This window comes from Hyperoodon ampullatus (assembly GCF_949752795.1).
Source record: "Hyperoodon ampullatus genome assembly, chromosome: 2".
NCBI classification, from domain to species: Eukaryota; Metazoa; Chordata; class Mammalia; order Artiodactyla; family Ziphiidae; genus Hyperoodon; species Hyperoodon ampullatus.
Window position 1 is genome coordinate 175,780,831 of NC_136915.1, and position 22,750 is coordinate 175,803,580.

The following is a 22,750-nucleotide window of genomic DNA, read 5'->3' on the forward strand; positions in this document are numbered from 1 at the left end:
TTAGACACGCTTCAATATTTCATTTTTTTTACTGTTTTGTAGTAGTCAATCTTATACCATAATTTATTTATAAATTCTCCTATTTTATGGGCATTCAAGTGGTTTCTAAGTTTTCATTATTACAAACAATGCTGTAGTGAACATCCCAAACGTATTTGTATAAATTTGCAAGTGTTTTTCTAGGGCAGCTGGCTAAAATGTGGAATTGCTGGATCACAGGATATGCACATTTAAAGTTTTTAAAGTAGTGCCAAATTATTCTCCAAAGAAATTGTACTGGCTTATACTTTCAACCAGTAATATATCACAGTGCCTATTTTACCTAATGCTTGTTAACTCAGTATATAACTAAACATCTAGATTTTTGCTAATCTCACTTGTTTTAGTTGGCATGTCATCTATGAGTGACGGTGAGATACTTTTCATATATGTTTACAAACTTTCTTTCCTTAGCTCTAAACTGTTTGTCTTTCTCCGTTTTTTTATTAGATTGTTGGTCATTTTCTTATTAGTTTGTAAGAATTTATATATATTAAGAATATTAGCCCTTTGGCTGTTCATACTGGATATAATTTTTTTCACAGTTTGTAGTTTGTCTTGTGATTTGTTTCTATGTTTTTCACCATAGAGGACTGAAAAAAATTCTAAGGGTCAAATATAGCTGTGTTTCCTTTTAATGACTTTTTGATTTTATGATTAGAAAGACCTTCCCTCGTCTAACATTTATAGTTTTAGAATTCTTTCTATATTTCTTATTTCATTTTTTTAAAAAAAATGTTTAAATCTTCAGTCCATCTGGAATTTATTTTGGAATAAAGAATGAGGTAAGACTGCAACCGAATTTTTTTCCTAGAGGACTACTTATTTGTCCTGGGTAACATTTACTGAACAATCCATCTTTTATACATTGGTTTATAATGCTGCTGCATGACAAGCTATATGCCTGTGTATATTTGGGATTATATCTAGACTTTTTTTTTTTAAAGAATTCAAATGGGGAAGACCAAGTTACTTTCTTTTTTTTCTTTAAGTTTTTGTTTGTTTGTTTGTTTATGGTTGCATTGGGTCTTCGTTGCTGCATGCAGGCTTTTTCTAGTTGCAGCAAGTGGGGGCTACTCTTCGTTTTGGTGTGTGAGCTTCTCCTTGCGGTGGCTTGTTGCAGAGCACGGGCTTCGGTGGTTGTGGTACATGGGCCCTAGAGCACGAGGGCTTCAGTAGTTGTGGTGCGTGGGCTCAGTAGTTGTGGCATGGGCTTAGTTGCTCTGTGGCATGTGGGATCTTCCTGGACCAGGGATCGAACCCATGTTCCCTGCATTGGCAGGTGGATTCTTAACCACTGTGCCACCAGGGAAACAGCTATTTCTAGACTTTCTATCTCTTTATATCTAGCATGTCTCTGTATGTGCTTGTGTCAACTTTTTTTTTTTAATTTATTTTTTGGCCACATGGGACCTTCGTTGCTGCGTGTGGGCTTTCCCTAGTTGTGGTGAGCGGGGGCTACTCTTCATTGTGGCATGTGGGCTTCTCAGTGTGGTAGCTTCTCTTGTTGTGGAGCACAGGCTCTAGGGCACACGGGCTTCAGTAGTTGTGGCACATGGACCCAGTAGTTTTGGCTCGTGGGCTCTAGAGCGCAGGCTCAGTAGTTGTGGTGCATGGGCTTAGTTGATCCGCGGCATGTGGGATCTTCCCGGACCAGGGATTGAACCCATGTCCCCTGCATTGGCAGGAGGACTCTTAACCACTGCGCCACCAGGGAAGTCCCTCAATTTGTTTTAATGTGACTTTATATTGTGTTTTAATCTCTGATATAACATTATTACTTATCCTTTTTTAAGATTTTCCTAAGTATACTTGCACATTTATTTTTCCATATGAACTTCAGAATCAACTTGACTAGGAAAAAAATTCTGTTGGGATTTTCATTGATATTGAACTAATATTATAAATTAATTTTGGGGTTATGACGTGTAACATTGATACTACCCATCCAAGAACTGGTTGTAGTTCTACTTATTCAAGCCTTAGTACCCCTTAGTAGACTTAAAAATTTTTTTCCATGTCAATCTTGCACATTTCTTAAGTATATTCTTAGGTGTTTAATACTTTTTGTTCTTGCTGTTTTTGCTGTCATAAACAGGATATTTCTTCTGTTTGATTTGTTCTCATTGATATATAGAAAAGATAATTATTTATTTATTTATCTATTTATTTATCTATTTATTTATTTATTTTTGGCTACGTTGGGTCTTTGTTGCTGCGCATGGGCTTTCTCTAGTGGCAGCGAGCAGGGGCTACTCTTCATTGTGGTGTGTGGGCTTCTCGTTGCGGTGTGTGGGCTTCTCATTGTAGTGGCTTCTCTTGTTGTGGAGCATGGGCTCTAGGTGCGTGGGTTTCAGTAGTTGTGGCACTCGGGCTCAGTAGTTGTGGCTCACAGGCTCTAGAGGGCAGGCTTAGTAGTTGTGGTGCACTGGCATAGTTGCTCTGCGGCATGTGGGCTCTTCCTGGAGCAGGGTTTGAACCTGTGTCGCCTACATTGGCAGGTGGATTCTTAACCACTGCACCACCAGGGAAGTCCTGATAATGGTTTTTTTTTTTTTTTTTTTTTGGTTTATTTTCCATTATATTGCAAACTTAAAGTACCGTTGTGTCATCTCTTGTCATCAGTGGAAACAAGCCCTTTGATGTACTCTTGCAGGGAGTATACATGACCAATATCCCTTTTGAGGCAGTTTATCTCCTCTTTTGCTTCTTCAGGATCTGGGCTTTAGGGGTTCTGTGGGGCTGATGTTTGTGTAATGACCTTGATATTTCCTGTGTCCTTGGGCCTCTGGTCAGTCTCCTTCAGGCATTGATAATTTGATTTCGTGGCTGTAGGTTGGAGGCCTCAGTTCCTTGCCACATGGATCTCTCCTGAGGGCTGCTTGAATGTCCTCATAACATGGCAGCTGGCTTACCCCAGGATGAATGATCTGACACAAGGTCGCCATCCCTGGTTTCACATCAACATGATCTCAGGCACAAACCTCTTTGTTTTTCCATTTTGTCTTTAAGTTACTTGTTGAAACAGCTGGCCCAGGGTCCCAAGGACTGTCGCAGCTTCGGCTGGTGGAGCCCCTCCAGAGCTGGCAGCCTCAGTGAGTCTGCCCTCCCCTCGGGCTCTGGGGCAGTTCAGTCGATAATGATATTTTTTAAATAGAGATTTTTGTATAACAACTTTGTTTTCTCCCACTTTATTAATTTATTCCTTTTAATGGTTATAGTTGATTTTCTTGAGTTTTCTGGGGGAGTCATATCACCTGAAAATAATGGTAATTTTGTCTTCTCCTTTACAGTTTTCTTCCTTTTGTTTAATTGGCTAATTCCATCAAAACAGTGTCAAAAATAGGGGTATAATCAACATCTTTGTCATATTCCTCACTTTAATGAGAATGTTTTTAGAATTTTAACATTGAATATGATAATGACCTTTCTTTTTCTTTTAATTAATTAATTAATTAATTTTATTTTTGGCTGAATTGGGTCTTTGTTGCTGCACCCGGGCTTTCTCTAGTTGTGGCGAGCCGGGGCTACTCTTCTTTGCAGTGTGCGGGCTTCTCATTGCAGTGGCTTCTCTTGTTGCGGAGCACGGGCTCTAGGCGCACGGGCTTCAGAAGTTGCGGCATGAGGGCTAAGTAGTTGTGGCTCGCGGGCTCTAGAGTGCAGGCTCAGTAGTTGTGGCACACGGGCTTAGCTGCTCCGTGGCATGTGGGATCTTCCCGGACCAGGGCTCGAACCCTTGTCCCCTGCATTGGCAGGCGGATTCTTAACCACTGTGCCACCAGGGAAGTCCAATACTGACCTTTTGATTGGAATAGGGAGAAACGTGTTTTGAAGGTTAAGAAAGTGTTCATCTATTTTTATTTTCTTGGTCATTATTGCTAAAGGTTTGTCAATTTTGTTGATTTTTTCCAAAGAACTTTTGGTTTTATTGATTTTTCTCTGTTGGTTTTCTATTTTTTCTTTCTATTATTTATGCTCTAATTTTTATTATTTTCTTCCTCTGCTTGCTTTGAGTTTTCTTCTTTCTCTAGTTTCTTAAGGTGGAAGGATAAGTTATTTATTTGAAATTTTTCCTTTTTTCTAATATAAGCATTTACCCAATGAATTAAATTTCCCTTCAAGTACTACTTTAGTTGTATCATTTAACTTCTGGTATATCATGTTTTTTTAGTCATTTTGTCTACTTTTATATTCCATTAAGAGTTTCTTTTTTTAATGGACATTGAATTTTATTAAGTGTTTTTAGCATCAGTGCAGGTGATCATATGACTTTTATTGTTTGATTTATTAATAATGACAGATTACATTAATAGTTTTCTAATACTGACCCATCCTTGTATTCTTGACATGAATGAATTCCACTTGGTTGTGTTGTATTCTTTTGATGTTCTGATGGTGTTTTTTAAGCTTTTTAAAAAATGAAATATAATTGACAACATTATATTAAGGTATACATGATGATTTCAGTATTTGTATATATTGTGAAATGATCATCACAGTAAGTCTACTATCGTTAACATCCATTACCATAGTCACAAAAATATTTTTCTTGTAATGAGAACTTTAAAAATGTATTCTCTTAGCAACTTTCAGGTATACAGTATGGTATATTCACCATTCTGTACATTACATCCTCATGACTTATTTATTTTATAACTGGAGGTTTGTATCTTTTGACCTTTTTTATCCATTTCATTTGCCCCCCTACCCCTGTCTTTGGCAACCACCAGTCTATTCTCTGTATCTATTGAGTTGGGTTTTTTGTGGGGAGGGAAGTAATTTTTTTTTTAGGTCACACATATAAGTAAAATTATATGGTGTTTGTCTTTCTCTGTCTGACTTATTTCACTTAGCATAATGTCCTCAAGGCCTATCCATGTTGTCACAAATGGCAAGATTTCCTTCTTTTTTATGGCTGAATAATATTATTTATATATATATATATATATATATATATACACACACACACACACACCCCACATTTTCTTCATTCATTTGTCAGTGAATGCATAGGTTGTTTCCATGTCTTGGCTATTGTAAATAATACTGCAACAAACATGGGGCTGCATGTATCTTTTGGAGATAGTTCATTTCCTTTGGATAAACACCCAGAATTAGAATTGCTGGATTATGTGGTACTTCTGTTTTTAATGTTTTGAGGAACCTCCATACTGTTTTCCATACTGGCTGCACCGATTTACATTTCCAGCAACAGTTCACAGGGTTCTCTTTTCTCCACATGCTCTCCAACACTTGTTATTTCTTGCCTTTTTGATAATAGCCATTCTAACAGGTGTGAGGTTATATCTCGCTGTGGCATTTGTCTGATGATTAGTGATGTTGAGCACCTTTTCATGTACCTGTTAGCCATTTGTGTTTTCTTTAGAAAAATGTCTATTCAGTATCTCTGCCCATTTTTTAACCAGGTTGTCTTTTTGTTTTTGAGTTCTATGAGTTTCTTACATACTTTGGGTATTAATTTCTTATCAGATATATGATTTGCAAACATTTTCTCTTGTTCTGTAGGCTGCCTTTTCATTTTGTTGATTGTTTCTTTTGCAATGCAGAAGCTTTTTAGTTTGATGTAATCCCACTTGTTGATTGTTGCTTCTGTTACCTTTGCTTTTGGTATCATCCCCAAAAAATCATTGCCAAGACCAGTGTCAAGGAGATTTTTCCCTATATTTTCTTCTAGGAATTTTATGGCTTTAATTTACGGCTTTAATCCATTTTGAGTTAAGTTTTATGAGTGGTGTAAAACAGGAAGCCAGTTTCATTCTTTTGCACGTGAAAACCATTTCCCAACACCATTTATCAAAGAGACTGTCTTTTCCTCATTGAGTATTCTTGGTTACCTTGTCAAATATCAGTTAACCATATATGCGTGCATTTATTTCTGGGCTCACTTCTGTTCCATTGCTCTAATGTGTCTGTTTTTTTTTGTTTTTTGTTTTTTTGTGTGTGGTATGTGGGCCTCTCACTGCTGCGGCCTCTCCCATTGTGGAGCACAGGCTCCAGATGCGCAGGCTCAGTGGCCATGGCTCACGGGCCCAGCCGCTCCGCGGCATGTGGGATCTTCCCAGACCGGGGCACGAACCTGTGTCCCCTGCATCAGCAGGCGGACTCTCAAACACTGCGCCACCAGGGAAGCCCTAATGTGTCTGTTTTTATGCTAGTCCCATCGTGTTTTGATTACTGTAGCTTTGTAATATAGTTTATAATCAGGGAGCATGATGCCTCCAGCTTTGTTCTTTTTTCTCAGGATTACTTTGGCTATTCAGGTTTTTTTGCAGTTTCATAACAGTTTTAGTATTACTTGTTCTATTTCTGTGAAAAATGCCATTGAAATTTTAATAGGGATTGCATTGAATCTGTAGATTGCTTTGGGTATTATGGACATGTTAACAATATTCTTCCAATCCATGAGTACAAAACATCTTTCCAAACATTTTTAAAGTTCATACAAATGAGTAATATTTTCTGCAGGTTCTTTCTCTCACTCTCACTCTGTCTCTCACAATAGTGTCAGAGTCCTTACTTGTCTTTTCTGGCCCTAGAACTCTAGAAATATTTTTCACAAGTATCTTCTTCCTGCATACCTAAATTGAAATTACACTGTAGTGCAAACATGGCGGGGGCAAGTATTTCACCCTCGTCAAAATATGTTATGAAATTGGAGGCTTTAACTTTGTAAGAAATAATCAGAATGTATATTTGTTAAATAATAACAAAAATTTTCATTTTGGATATTGTTTAATCTTTTTGAGTACCTACCATAATCTGCCTTTTTACAAATGTATTCATTGTTATAGATGTTTGTTTTTACTCAATGGAACTGTAATTTCTCTCTTTTTTTATTGTACAGAAATTTACAGCAACAATGTCAACACCAGATAAGAAGGCCTCACAGAAGATTGGTTTTCGATTACGTAACTTACTCAAGCTTCCCAAAGCACATAAGTGGTGCATATATGAGTGGTTCTACTCAAATATAGATAAGTATGTATCATGGCTCATATCACAAGTATCATTTGAACCAGAAGTTTAAGATTTTCAAATGTTAAAAGCCTCAACCTGGGCTTCCCTAGTGGCGCAGTGGTTGAGAGTCCACCTGCTGATGCAGGGGACACGGGTTCATGCCCCAGTCCGGGAGGATCCCACACGCCGTGGAGCGGCTGGGCCTGTGAGCCATGGCCACTGAGCCTGCGCATCCGGAGCCTATGCTCCGCAATGGGAGAGGCTGCAGCAGTGAGAGGCCCGTGTACTGCAAAAAAAAAAAAAAAAAAAAAAAATCTTTCAAAGCCTCAACTGAGCTTTTCTAGAGGTCTAGTTTGTTTCTATTTTTTTTCCTGAATTTCTTTTTCTATTCCTCATTCTAGTTTGATCCATTTCCGTTTTTCATAGTTTTCTTCCCTCCTCTCCCTTTTGGGGAAGAAGTTGTTATATGTTTTTCTGAAAAATCAAATGAAAGTATAATCTCCATATTATAATTTACAAAGACTATGGAGTGGAGATACCCTAAAAACAAAGCACCATTATTTGCAGTGAATGGGACTTGTTTCATAAATCTCGAGATTTTAAATGCTAGTATAATAGTAGAGAAACAGTTATTAATGGTAAAAGTGATTCAGGAAGATTTTTATGAGTCTTTCTATTTGGGGGATGATATTCATGCATTTTAGTTATACGTAAATGTTTAAGTAGAACATAGTAGGGGCTTCCCTGGTGGCGCAGTGGTTGAGAGTCGGCCTGCTGATGCAGGGGACACGGGTTCGTGCCCCGGTCTGGGAAGATCCCACATGCCGCGGAGCGGCTGGGCCCATGAGCCATGGCTGCTGAGCCTGCGCATCCGGAGCCTGTGCTCCGCAATGGGAGAGGCCACAACAGTGAGAGGCCCGCATACCACAAAAAAAAAAAAAAAGAACATAGTAAGAGGTTTGGGTGAAATCCAATTATTCAACAACAATTTATTGAGGAAAAATTCTGATTTCTCATCCACCACAGTCTAATCTTATCTAATCCATGCCAGTCAGTGGTGCTTGCTTTGCTGACTGCTTATCTTTATTTCCTTTCTCTGCTTTCACCAGTTGCCTACTCTGAACCTTGTGCATCTCATGAACATTCATATTTAAGCCCAAGACATTCATGTGTCATTGCTGAGACTGGTTCCTGGTTTCCCAAACTCATGAATAAAATTGTTTTATTTTTGTCCACAATTTTTTTCATAAACTTAAGAGAGCTCTTAGGGTGTCCTAGTATGATCCGAGTTCTCGAGTTCCCAAGAACTAATCTAACCCTCTGGAGTCCCCCAGTTTTCTAAAACTGATTTACTCTCAAAGAGAACTCCATGGTGATGGTATTACTTTTGGGACAAAGATACTTTGTAGCTAACATTGTTTATCCTCACCAGATATGGTAATGCCAAGATAACCTCTGGAAGGATAGACTCCTATACGAGATTTTTAACAAAAATCAGTGTCTCTTGGAGTCTCAAGCACAGACAGTATTTCTTGAGTAACTTTTACACATTATTTGTTTCGTAAATGCAAAGGATTTAGTTTAATTTTAACACTTGGAATTTGTGCCTGTTTTGGGTAGAAGTGAACGTTTGGCATCTTGTGATTAATTTGTTGAAAATTGGAATGCATATTTTGAATTTTATGGCTCTTAAGTAACACACTGTATATTAACTATTAAAATACTATTTCTGTTTTACAGACCACTTTTTGAAGGCGACAATGACTTCTGTGTGTGTCTAAAGGAATCTTTTCCTAATTTGAAAACAAGAAAGTTAACAAGAGTAGAATGGGGAAAAATCAGGCGGCTTATGGGGAAACCACGGAGGTAAAAATAGTGTTTTTATTTAAAATCAAATTAATAAATTAGTTGGTAGTATCATTACCATATTGACTTTTTCATCTTCAAAAGGACTAGTACCAAAAAACAACTTTCCAGAATAGTTATATGTTAAATATATCCTACTGACAAACATTAATATAGGTGCTTTTTATACTTATGCATCTTATAATTAAATGCACAATTTCATTTTTATTCAGGTCACAGGCTTTGAACATAATTTTGTTATAAAATCTATGCTCCACTATGTTCCAAAAAATATTTAAGAATGCACTAAAAATCATTTAATGAAGCTATAAGGTTATGCATACATTGTTTTTTTTATCCTTTGAAATTTTAATTTTTTAGTGAAAACAAAGAATTAAACAATTGTGAACTTTATTAACATTTTGTGGTGTGACAAACATAAATACGTTTTATAATTTCTAGAAACATGCTATTTCATAGTACAATCTTTTTTTCTTTTTTTTAACATCTTTATTGGAGTATAATTGCTTTACAGTGGTGTGTTAGTTTCTGCTTTATAACAAAGTGAATCAGTTATACATATACATATGTTCCCATATCTCTTCCCTCTTGCATCTCCCTCCCTCCCACCCTCCCTATCCCACCCCTCTAGGTGGTCACAAAGCACCGAGCTGACCTCCCTGTGCTATGCGGCTGCTTCCCACTAGCTATCTATTTTATGTTTGGTAGTGTATATATGTCCGTGCCACTCTCTTACTTTGTCACAGCTTACCCTTCCCCCTCCCCATATCCTCAAGTCCATTCTCTAGTAGGTCTGTGTCTTTATTCCTGTCTTACCCCTAGGTTCTTCATGACATTTTTTTTCCTTAAATTCCATATATATGTGTTAGCATACGGTATTTGTCTTTGTCTTTCTGACTTACTTCACTCTGTATGACAGACTCTAGGTCCATCACCTCATTACAAATAGCTCAATTTCGTTTCTTTTTATGGCTGAGTAATATTCCATTGTATATATGTGCCACATCTTCTTTATCCATTCATCCGATGATGGACACTTAGGTTGTTTCCATCTCCTGGCTCTTGTAAATAGAGCTGCAATGAACATCTGGTACATGACTCTTTGAATTATGGTTTTCTCAGGGTATATGCCCAGTAGTGGGATTGCTGGGTCATATGGTAGTTCTATTTGTAGTTTTTTAAGGAACCTCCATACTGTTCTCCATAGTGGCCATACCAATTCACATTCCCACCAGCAGTGCAAGAGGGTTCCCTTTTCTCCCCACCCTCTCCAGCATTTATTGTTTCTAGATTTTTTTGATGATGGCCATTCTGACTGGTGTGAGATGATATCTCATTGTAGTTTTGATTTGCATTTCCCTAATGATTAATGATGTTAAGCATTCTTTCATGTGTTTGTTGGCAGACTGTATATCTTCTTTGGAGAAATGTCTATTTAGGTCTTCTGCCCATTTTTGGATTGGGTTGTTTGTTTTTTTGTTATTGAGCTGCATGAGCTGCTTATAAATTTTGGAGATTAATCCTTTGTCAGTTGCTTCATTTGCAAATATTTTCTCCCATTCTGAGGGTTGTCTTTTGGTCTTTATGGTTTCCTTTGTTGTGCAAAAGCTTTGCAGTTTCATTAGGTCCCATTTGTTTATTTTTGTTTTTATTTCCATTTCTCTAGGAGGTGGGTCAAAAAGGATCTTGCTGTGATTTATGTCATAGAGTGTTCTGCCTATGTTTTCCTCTAAGAGTTTTGATAGTTTCTGGCCTTACATTTAGGTCTTTAATCCATTTTGAGCTTATTTTTGTGTATGGTGTTAGAGAGTGATCTAATCTCATACTTTTACATGTCCCTGTCCAGTTTTCCCAGCACCACTTATTGTAGAGGCTGTCCTTTCTCCACTGTACATTCCTGCCTCCTTCATCAAAGATAAGGTGACCATATGTGCGTGGGTTTATCTCTGGGCTTTCTATCCGGTTCCATTGATCTATCTTTCTGTTTTTGTGCCAGTACCATACTGCCTTGATTACTGTAGCTTTGTAGGATAGTCTGAATTCAGGGAGCCTGATTCCTCTAGCTCCGTTTTGCATTCTCAAGATTGCTTTGGCTATTCAGGGTCTTTGGTGTTTCCATACAAATTGTGAAATTTTTTGTTCTAGTTCTGTGAAAAATGCCAGTGGTAGTTTGATAGGGATTGCATTGAATCTGTAGATTGCTTTGGGTAGTAGAGTCATTTTCACAATGTTGATTCTTTCAATCCAAGAACATGGTATATCTCTCCATCTATTTGTATCATCTTTAATTTTTTTCATCAGTGTCTTATAATTTTCTGCCTACAGGTCTTTTGTCTCCTTAGGTAGATTTATTCCTAGATATTTTATTCTTTTTGTTGCAGTGGTAAATGGAAGTGTTTTCTTGATCTCACTTTCAGAATTTTCATCATTAGTGTATAGGAATGCCAGAGATTTCTGTGCATTAATTTTGTATCCTGCTAATTTACCAAATTCATTGATTAGCTCTCGTAGTTTTCTGGTAGCATCTTTAGGATTCCCTATGTATAGTATCATGTCATCTGCAAACAGTGACAGCTTTACTTCTTCTTTTCCAATTTGGATTCCTTTTCTTCTCTGATTGCTGTGGCTAAAACTTCCAAAACTATGTGGAATAAGAGTGGTGAGAGTGGGCAACCTTGTCTTGTTCGTGATCTTAGTGGAAATGGTTTCAGTTTTTCACCATTGAGCACGATGTTGGCTGTGGGTTTGTCATATATGGCCTTTATTATGTTGAGGAAAGTCCCCTCTATGCCTACTTTCTGCAGGGTTTTTATCATAAATGGATGTTGAATTTTGTTGAAAGCTTTCTCTGCATCTATTGAGATGATCATATGGTTTTTCTCCTTTAGTTTGTTAATATGGTGTATCACATTGATTGATTTGCATATATTGAAGAATTCTTGCATTCCTGGAATAAACCCCACTTGATCATGGTGTATGATCCTTTTAATGTGCTGTTGGATTCTGTTTGCTAGTATTTTGTTGAGGATTTTTGCATCTATGTTCATCAGTGATATTGGCCTGTAGTTTTCTTTCTTTGTGACATCCTTGTCTGGTTTTGGTATCAAGCTGATGATGGCCTTGTAGAATGAGTTTGGGAGTGTACCTCCCTCTGCTATATTTTGGAAGAGTTTGAGAAGGATAGGTGTTAGCTCTTCTCTAAATGTTTGATAGAATTCGCCTGTGAAGCCATCTGGTCCTGGGCTTTTGTTTGTTGGAAGATTTTTTATCACAGTTTCAATTTCAGTGCTTGGGATTGGTCTGTTCATTTTTTCTATTTCTTCCTAATTCAGTCTTGGCAGGTTGTGCATTTCTAAGAATTTGTCCATTTCTTCCAGGTTGTCCATTTTATTGGCATAGAGTTACTTGTAGTAATCTCTCATGATCTTTTGTATTTCTGCAGTGTCAGTTGTTACTTCTCCTTTTTCATTTCTAATTCTATTGATTTTGAGTCTTCTCCCTTTTTTTCTTGATGAGTCTGGCTAATGGTTTATCAATTTTGTTTATCTTCTGAAAGAAACAGCTTTTAGTTTTATTGATCTTTGCTATTGTTTCCTTCATTTCTTTTTCATTTATTTCTGATCTGATCTTTATGATTTCTTTCCTTCTGCTAACTTTGGGGTTTTTCTGTTCTTCTTTCTCTAATTGTTTTAGGTGCAAGGTCAGGTTGTTTGTTCGAGATGTTTCCTGTTTCTTAAGGTGGGATTGTATTGCTATAAACTTCCCTCTTAGAACTGCTTTTGCTGCATCCCATAGGTTTTGGGTCATCGTGTCTCCATTGTCATTTGTTTCTAGGTATTTTTTGATTTCCTCTTTGATTTCTTCAGTGATCACTTCATTATTAAGTAGTGTATCGTTTAGCCTCCATGTGTTTGTATTTTTTACAGATCTTTTCCTGTATTTGATATCTAGTCTCATAGCATTGTGGTCGGAAAAGATACTTGATACAATTTCAATTTTCTTGAATTTACCAAGGCTTGATTTGTGACCCAAGATATGATCTATCCTGGAGAATGTTCCATGAGCACTTGAGAAAAATGTGTATTCCGTTGTTTTTGGATGGAATGTCCTATAAATATCAACTAAGTCCATCTTGTTTAATGTATCATTTAAAGCTTGTGTTTCCTTATTTATTTTCATTTTGGATGATCTGTCCATTGGTGAAAGTGGGGTGTTAAAGTCCCCTACTATGAATGTGTTACTGTCGATTTCCCCTTTTATGGCTGTTAGTATTTGCCTTATGTGTTGAGGTGCTCCTATGTTGGGTGCGTAAGTATTTACAATTGTTATTCTTCTTCTTGGATCGATCCCTTGATCATTATGTAGTGTCCTTCTTTGTCTCTTCTAATAGTCTTTATTTATTTATTTATTTTGCGGTACGGGGGCCTCTCACTGTTGTGGCCTCTCCCGCTGCGGAGCACAGGCTCCGGACGCGCAGGCCCAGCGGCCATGGCTCACGGGCCCAGCCGCTCTGGGGCATGTGGGATTCTCCCGGACCGGGGCACGAACCCATGTCCCCTGCACCGGCAGGCGGACCCTCAACCACCGCGCCACCAGGGAAGCCCTAGTCTTTATTTAAAAGTCTATTTTGTCTGATATGAGAATTGCTACTCCAGCTTTCTTTTGATTTCCATTTGCATGGAATATCTTTTTCCATCCCCTTACTTTCAGTCTGTATGTGTCTCTAGGTCTGAAGTGGGTCTCTTGTAGGTCTTGTTTTTGTATACATTCAGCCAATCTATGTCTTTTGGTGGGAGCATTTAGTCCATTTACATTTAAGGTAATTATTGATATGTATGTTCCTATTCCCATTTTCTTAATTGTTTTGAGTTTGTTATTGTATGTCTTTTCCTTCTGTTGTGTTTCTTGCCTAGAGAAGTTCCTTTAGCATTTGTTGTAAAGCTGGTTTGATGGTGCTGAACTCTCTCAGCTTTTGCTTGTCTGTAAAGGTTTTAATTTCTCCATCAAATCTTAATGAGATCCTTGCTGGGTAGAGTAATCTTGATTGCAGTTTTTTCTCCTTCATCACTTTAAATATGTCCTGCCAGTCCCTTCTGGCTTGCAGAGTTTCTGCTGAAAGATCAGCTGTTAACCTGATGGGGATTCCCTTGTGTGTTATTTGTTGGTTTTCCCTTGCTGCTTTTAACATGTTTTCTTTGCATTTAATTTTTGACAGTTTGATTAATATATATCTTGGCGTATTTCTCCTTGGATTTATTCTGTATGGGACTCTCTGTGCCTCCTGGACTTGATTAACTATTTCCTTTCCCATATTAGGGAAGTTTTCAACTATAATCTCTTCAAATATTTTCTCAGTCCCTTTCTTTTTCTCTTCTTCTTCTGGAACCCCTATAATTCGAATGTTGGTGCATTTACTGTTGTCCCAGAGGTCTCTGAGACTGTCCTCAGTTCTTTTCATTCTTTTTTCTTTATTCTGCTCTGCAGTAGTTTTTTCCACTATTTTATCTTCCACGTCACTTATCCGTTCTTCCGCCTCAGTTATTCTGCTATTGATCCCATCTAGAGTATTTTAAATTTCAATTTTGGGTTGTTCATCGTTGCTTGTTTCATCTTTAGTTCTTCTAGTTCCTTGTTAAATGTTTCTTGCATTTTGTCTATTCTATTTCCAAGATTTTGAATCATCTTTACTATCATTATTCTGAATTCTTTTTCAGGTAGACTGCCTATTTCCTCTTCATTTGTTAGGTCTGGTGGGTTTTTATCTTGCTCCTTCACCTGCTGTGTGTTTTTCTGTCTTCTCATTTTGCTTATCTTACTGTGTTTGGGGTCTCCTTTTTGCAGGCTGCAGGTTCGTAGTTCCCATTGTTTTTGGTGTCTGTCCGCAGTGGCTAAGGTTGGTTCAGTGGGTTGTGGAGGGGACTAGTGCCTGTGTTCTGTTGGATGAGGCTGGATCTTGTCTTTCTGTTGGGCAGGTCCACGTCTGGTGGTGTGTTTTGGGGTGTCTGTGGACTTACTATGATTTTAGGCAGCCTCTCTGCTAATGGGTGAGGTTGTGTTCCTGTCTTGCTAGTTGTTTGGCATAGGTTGTCCAGCGCTGTAGCTTGCTGGTCGTTGAGTGAAGCTGGGTGCTGGTGTTGAGATGGAGATCTCTGGGAGACTTTTGCCGCTTGATATTATATGGAGCTGGGAGGTCTCTTGTGGACCAGTGTTCTGAAGTTGGCTCTCCCACCTCAGAGGCACAGCACTGACTCCTGGCTGCAGCACCGTGAGCCTTTCATCCACACGGCTCAGAATAAAAAGGAGAAAAAGTAGAAAGAAAGAATTAGAAGGAGAAGAAAGGAAGAAAGAAGGAAGGAATGAAGGAAAGAAAGAAAGAAAGGAAAAAAAGAAAGGAGGGAGGGAAGGAAGGAGGGAAGGAAGGAAAATAGAAAGAAAGAAGATAAAGTAAAATAAAATAGGATAAAGTATAATAAAGTTATTAAAATAAAAAATAATTATCAAGAAAAAAGTTTTAAAAAAAAACAGACAGATAGAACCCTGGGACAAATGGTGGAAGCAAAGCTAAACAGACAAAATCTCACACAGAAGCATACACATACACACTCACAAAAAGAGGAAAAGGGAAAAAATCATAAATCTTGCTCTCAAAGTCCACCTCCTCAATCTGGGATGATTTGTTGTCTAAAGGAGGGAAGGAAGGAAAGAAAGAAAGAAAGAAAGACGATAAAGTAAAATAAAATAAAGTTATTAAAATAAAAATAATTATTAAGGAAAAAAATTAAAACAAAAAACAAACAAACAAAAAAAACGGACGGATAGAACCCTAGGACAAATGGTGGAAGCAAAGCTGTACAGACAAAATCTCACACAGAAGCATGCACATACACACCCAAAAAAGAGGAAAAGGGGAATAAATCTTGCTCTCAAAGACCCCTTCCTCAATTTGGGATGATTCGTTGTCTATTCATGTATTCCACAGATGCAGGGTACATCAAGTTGATTGTGGAGCTTTAATCCACTGCTTCTAAGGCTAATGGGAGAGATTTCCCTTTCTCTTCTTTGTTCTCACAGCTCCCGGTCTCAGTTTTGGATTTGGCCCCGCCTCTGCGTATAGGTCACCAGAGGGCATCTGTTCTTCGCTCAGACAGGACGGGGTTAAAGGGACTCTGGCTCACTCATGCCACGGGGAGGGAGGGGTATGGAGTGTGGGGTGAGCCTGCGGCGGCATTGGCCAGTGTGACGTTGCACCAGCCCGAGGCGCGCCATGCGCTCTCCCGGGGAAGCCGTCCCTGGATCCTGGGACCCCGGCAGTGGCGGGCTGCACAGGCTCCCCGGAAGAGGGGCATGGACAGTGACCTGCGCTCGCACACAGGCCTCTTGGCGGCAGCAGCAGCAGCCCCAGCATCCCACGCCCGTCTGTGGAGCTCCTTTAAGCAGCGCTCTTAATCCCCTCTCCTCGCGCACCAGGAAACAAAGAGGGAAGAAAAAGTCGCTTGCCTCTTCGGCAGGTCCAAACTTTTTCCCGGACTCCCTCCCGGCTCGCTGTGGCACACTAACCCCCTGCAGGCTATGTTCACGCCGCCAACCCCTGTCCTCTACCTGCGCTCCTACCAAAGCCCGAGCCTTAGCTCCCAGCCCAGCCCGCCCCAGCAGGGCGAGCAGACAAGCCTCTCGGGCTGTTGAGTGCCGGTTGGCACCGATCCTCTATGCAGGAATCTCTCTGCTTTGCCCTCCGCACCCCTGTTGCTGTGCTCTCCTCCGCGGCCCCGAAGCTCCCCCACTCCGCCACCCGCAGTCTCCGCTCGTGGAGGGCCTTCCTAGTGTGTGGAAACCTTTCCTCCTTCACGGCTCCCTCCCACTGGTGCAGGTCCCGTCCCTATCCTTTTGTCTCTGTTTTTCTTTTTTCTTTTGCCCTACCTAGGTACGTGGGGAGTTTCTTGCTTTTCAGGAGGTCTGAGGTCTTCTGCCAGTGTTCAGTAGGTGTTCTGTAGGAGTTGTTCCACATGTAGATGTATTTCTGGTGTATCTGTGGGGAGGAAGGTGATCTCCGTGTCTTACTCTTCCGCCATCTTCCCCGATGTCCCGCATACATTGTTATTACCTTTTGTAAAACTCTTTTTATCACCTCAAGAGCCTTTCCACAAATGCATGTTTTACTTTATGTAAAAACAAATCAAGTGAATATATCCAATATGTTACTTCCTGAGAATTACTTTTCATGTTAAACTGCTTTTCCTTTTCTAGCGTTATCTTGCTTCCTTAACACATCAGAAAACCTTTATATTACTTTTGAGTGAAATTTTGCAGTATACATCATTAGTCTCATATTATGTCTGTCTGCCTAGTAAAAGCATGTGTAAGACTTTTTCAGTTTAAATGGTGGGGAAATTCAGAGAAGACTTGGAACTATAAAGTGACTTGGACAAGTAGGTATGGAATTTAGTTTTCATGATTTCTGTAGATAGTAATGAAATTCAAGGAGAACTTTTCATTGAACTGGTAATATTTTATCCCTTGTATTGAAAGTTGACATTGCTGCTGATGTTTTAAATATTTCCCTCATTTATAAGAACAAATCAAAATGTGCTATGTTAGTGTGTTTCATACAGGTAATTTATGGTCTTTGGTAATTACTTTAGGTCATTTGGGGGCTTTTTGCTGTGACTTTACATGTTTGAGTAAATTAAGCCATAGTGTTTCTAATTATTGTCAGAATGAGATATTAGTCACTCCTTATTTTATTGTTTAGTTATAATTCTGCAGTTTGTCATCATAATATTTCTCTTATTAATTTATCCTTTCTTATGTTACCATAACATTGTTGAATTTTATAGTCCTTTACTTCATCAAGGTAGATTAATAGTTGAAATTAAGTCTTTATTTTCAACAAAAGTTTATAGTTTTTATTTTCTCTGAGGAAGTTGAGGTACACTACAAATTATTGATACAATATACCTTTCAAAATATCCTAAAAAAAAAAAAGTAAAATAAAATACCAAGGAGGAGCTTAACAGGAAATGTGCAGGATACAAATGAGGAAATGGGAAGACATAGATGATCTTGGATTAGGATACTCAGCATTCTAAAATCAGTCCCAATAAAAATATCAGTAGGCCCCCCTGCTTTTTTTTTTTACTTTAAACTAGATCAACTAATTCTAAAATTCACATATAAGAGGAGAAATCAAGCAGGAAGATCCAGGAAAATTATGAAGAAGCAAAGTAATAAAGGGAGACTATGTAGTATCATATATACATATGTAGTATGTATTATCACCTATTAAAATAGATATAATGTGATCATAATCAAAATGGTGTTATAGTGGTACATGCATAGAAGATGAATTTAAAGGGAGAGAAAGCCCATGAAACTAACACAACATTGTAAATCAACTATACTCCAATAAAATTAAAACTAAAAAAAAGAGAGAGAGAGAGAGAAAGTCCAGATAGAATCAAAGATGTCTACAGGAATTTAATACATGATAACAGTGGTTGCGTCTCAAGCACACAGGGGAGAGAGGGGTTAAATTACTTATTTAATGGATACTGAGACCACTCTGAAGCAATCTAAGAAAATACAAGTTGGTTTCATATCTCATACCTTATACCAGGAAACATTTGAAAAGGATCAGAGATTCACATTTTTAAAATGAAACAGTAAAACCACTAGAGGAACCTGTAGGAGAGTTTTGCTTAATCTTGAATTGGAGAAGATCTTTCTAACAGGCTCCAAAGCTAGGAACCATAAAAGAAAATATCGATAAATTTGACTTCATAAAAATAAAAACATTTTGCATTGCCCCCTACAAAAAATCCATAAACAAAGTCAAAAGACAATAACAGAAATATTTATAATTCTTATCACAGACAAAGGACTAATTTCCAAATATATGAAGAACTATGTATGAATCGATAAAAAAAGTCAAATAACCTATAATAAAAGTGTCTGTTTATATGACAGTACATAAGAAAGGAAAAAGAAATGGCTCTTCTGAACAGATGAAAACAGTTCAATCTTACTCATAGTGAGAAATATAAAATCAAATATAAAATCAGAATGCTGTTTTTAACTGTCAGATCAGTGGAGTCCTTAAAGTTTTAATATGTTGGGTTGGCAATGGTGTGGTGAAAAAGTCACTATTGGTGGTGAGAGATTAAATTTATATAACCTCTGTGGAGGGCAATTTGGTAATATCTGTCAAATTTACAAATTTCCATACCCTGTAACCTAGTACTTCTGCGAATTTAGATCACAGAAATACTTGTACCTGGGTAAAATGACATGTACAGTAGTATTTGTAGAAGCAAAAGATTGGCAAAAACCTAAGTGTCCATAAATAGAGGAATGATTAATTAAAGTATGGTACCTCAAAATAGTAGAAAACTCTGAAATCATTTAACTTAAAATCAGAGGAAGTTGGACTTCCCTGGAGGTCCAGGGGTTAAGACCCTGTGCTTCCACTGCAGCGGTCGCGGGTTCAATCCCTAGTCGGGGAACCAGCATCCCACATGCTGTGTGGTATGGCCAAAAAAACCCACCAAAAAACAGAGGAAGTTTCTAATGTACTGATGTAGTAGAAGTGATTGCTAAGATACTTTAAGAAAGCAAAATACACAACAGTGCATATTGTAGCTATTTGGGGAAGATAAGCAGGGAACATAAGCAGTTTTTGCTTGTGTATTCCTAAAGTATCAATGAAGGACATGTAGAAAACTTACAGTCATGATCCTCTGGAAGACAGGAAACCGAGGGACAGAGGTATTAGAGTTTTCAGTGCCTTTTGAACCTTTTAAATTAGAAGGCTATGAATGTATTAACTATGCAAAAATACTATTTAAATAAAATTTGATTGCTGAAAGTGTATATTATATCCAGAACGTATGGAGAACTCTGAAAATTCAGTATTAAGAATCAAACGGGAATTCCCTGGTGGTCCAGTGATTAGGGCTCCATGCTTCCACTGCAGGGGGCATGGGTTTGATCCCTGGTTGGGGAACTAGAATCCTCATGCTGCACGGCACAGCCAAAAAAAAAAAAAGAATCAAACAGCCCATTTAACAAATTGGCAAAAGATTTGAACAGATGATTCACCAATGATATAAGAATATCAAATAAACCAATGAGAGGATATTCAACATAATTAGTCATTAGAAAAACGCAAATTAAAACCACAGTGTTGAAAATTTACTAGACTAAGCCTACCACGTGTTGGTGAGGCTATGGGGAAACTTGAACTCTTATACACCGCTGATGAGAATACAAATTGTATAACCACTTTGAAAAAACTGTTTGGCAGTTCCTTTCTGTTTTAAAAGACTTAAATGTTTAAGAGTCGTTTTAGGTTTACAACAAAATTGAGAGGAAGATACAGAGATTTCCGGTTTACTGCCGCCCCACATACATAGCCTCCTCCACTCTCAGTGTCCTCCATCAGAGTGGTACATTTGTGACAGCTGATGAGCCTTCACCAACACGTCATAACAACCCAAAGTCCATAGTTTCCATTAGAGTTCACTCTTGGTATTATACCTTCTGTGGGTTTTGACAAATGTTTAGTGACATATATCTACCATTATTATATTTTACAGAGTATTTTCACTGCCCTAAAAATCCTCTGTGTTCTACCAATTCACCCCTCTCCCCATCCCCACAACTACTGGCAACCACTGATATTTTTATTGTCTTCATAGCTTTGTGTTTTCCAGAATGTCATGTATTGGGATCACACAGAATGTAGCCTTTTCAGATTGGCTTCTTTCACTTGGTAATATGCATTCAGGTTCCTCCATGTCTTTTCATGATTTGATAGCTCCTTCTTTTTGGTGCTGAATAATACTCCATTCTCTGGATGTACCAGTTTGTTTATTCCTTTACCTACTGAAGAACGTCTTAGTTGATTCCAAGTTTTAGCAATTATGAATAAAGATTCTGTAAACATCTATGCAGATTTTTGTGTGGACATAAGTTTTCAACTCATTTGAGTAAAAACCAAGGAGCATGATTGTTGGATTTTATGGTAAGAGTATATTTAGTTTTGTAAGAAACTACCAAACTGTCTTCCATTTTGCATTCCACTAGAAATGAATGAATTCCTGTTGTTCCACATCCTCACCAGCATTTGAAGTTGTCCGTGTTCCAGATTTTAGCAATTTAATAAGTGTGTAGTGATATCTCGTTTAATTTGCATTTCTCTGGTGGCATATAGTGTGGAGCATCTTTTCATACGCTTATTTGCTAATTGTATATCTTTTTTGGTGATATTTGGATTCTTTGATTTCTTAAAGCGTTAAACACACATTGACCGTATGACCCAGCCCTTCCACTACTTTAATCAAGAGAAATGAAAGCATATGTTTGTACAGAAGCCCACACACAGATGATCATATCAACTTTGTCATAATAGCCAAAACCTGGAAATAACCCATAAGTCTACTAACAGGTGAATGGATAAACAAATGGTGATATATCCATAGAATAGGATGTGTCACAATAAAAAGAAATGAACCACTGATACATACACCAATATGGACAAATCTTAGAATAATTATGCTGAATGAAAGAAACCTGAAGAAAGAGTATATACTAGATGATTCCATTTATATAAAACTTTAGAAGATAGAAACATAATACAGAAAGCAACTTAGTGATTGCTTGAGAAGTGGGAGTATAGAAATGAGAGGAAGCAAAGGATAGTAAAGTGGCACAAGGAAACTTTGGGGTGCTGATTAATGTCTTTGTATGTTCATTATCTTGACTGTAGTGATATGGATATATATTTCGTGGCCTGAAAGCTTTGTTTAAATACCTTTGGTTCATCCTAGAATTTGAAAATAGAAATAAGACAGGCCCTAAAGATAAGAGTATATTCAGTATTCATACTTCAAGACAGGAAATATGATTAAAAGTTTACACGGTGGCAAGTCTCATCTTTAATTCCTGTACAGATAGGCTCACTGGGTCACAGGGAAGATATCATGTTCTTTTGAATAGAGTATTGAAACTGAACGTTGTTCTTAAGAGGAGACCTGGGATCCAGGTGCAGTTTTGTCAAAGGATGGTGAACAAATCCTCCTGCTTTGTAGGAAGGAATAATCTAGACTGACTTATGTATCTTTCAGTCTTGCAAGGTCCTGTTCTTAAAAAGATATAAAGGTAATTTACTTTGAAGAGAAAATGATTATTGCTAAGAACCCATTTTTAAATATAGTACTTAAAAGAATGAGAAGAATAAAGAGAGTAGTGAGATGAATGGTCTGACTTGAAGTTTTTATATAGGACAGTTATCAGTTTATATGATTTTTATAATTTATTCTAGATGTTCTTCTGCATTTTTTGAGGAAGAGAGATCAGCATTAAAACAGAAACGGCAGAAAATAAGGCTCTTACAACAAAGGAAAGTTGCGGATGTTTCACAGTTCAAGGATCTCCCAGACGAAATTCCTTTGCCCCTGGTTATTGGAACCAAAGTTACAGGTAGGTGAAGATAAGCTTATTACTGTTTTGACTTGTAGTTTTTCACCAAGATAACGTTTATTGGACAAATGGCTTTTATATTTAGAAAGCTTAAACTATAATTCTATAGCAATATTCTGTAGAGGTTACTGTTTCTTAATCTGTGAAGTCTGTTTTTTAAAGAAATTGGATAAAAGTGTACCTTTTCAAAGCAATGTCTGCCACACATAAACTAAAGCAAACTGCCACAAAGATGAAATTTAAAATAAGTATAATGTTTAAATTTTAAACATTTTGAATTCTATTTTTGCTTCCACATCATTGATTTTCTTTTCTAACCATTTTTACCTGGTCAGTTCACAAACACCATTGTTCTTGTGATCTTTGGGTTTAGAAGTACTCCATTTCTAAT

The 22,750-nt window shown here is 37.7% G+C and overlaps 1 protein-coding gene across 4 annotated transcripts in view; it reads left to right on the forward strand.

Annotated features, from left to right (window-relative positions):
- The window catches only part of LIN9 (lin-9 DREAM MuvB core complex component), a gene marked incomplete at both ends in the record, with an annotated part of 101,884 nt that overhangs the window by 13,888 nt on the left and 65,246 nt on the right, over window positions 1–22,750 (forward strand). For all 4 annotated transcript variants that reach the window (XM_079726458.1, XM_079726459.1, XM_079726460.1 and 1 more), the window contains 3 exons: window positions 6,905–7,038; window positions 8,758–8,883; window positions 22,202–22,359. In XM_079726458.1, coding sequence (XP_079582584.1) covers window positions 6,905–7,038; window positions 8,758–8,883; window positions 22,202–22,359 — 418 coding nt within the window. The remainder of the gene's footprint in view (window positions 1–6,904; window positions 7,039–8,757; window positions 8,884–22,201; window positions 22,360–22,750) is intronic.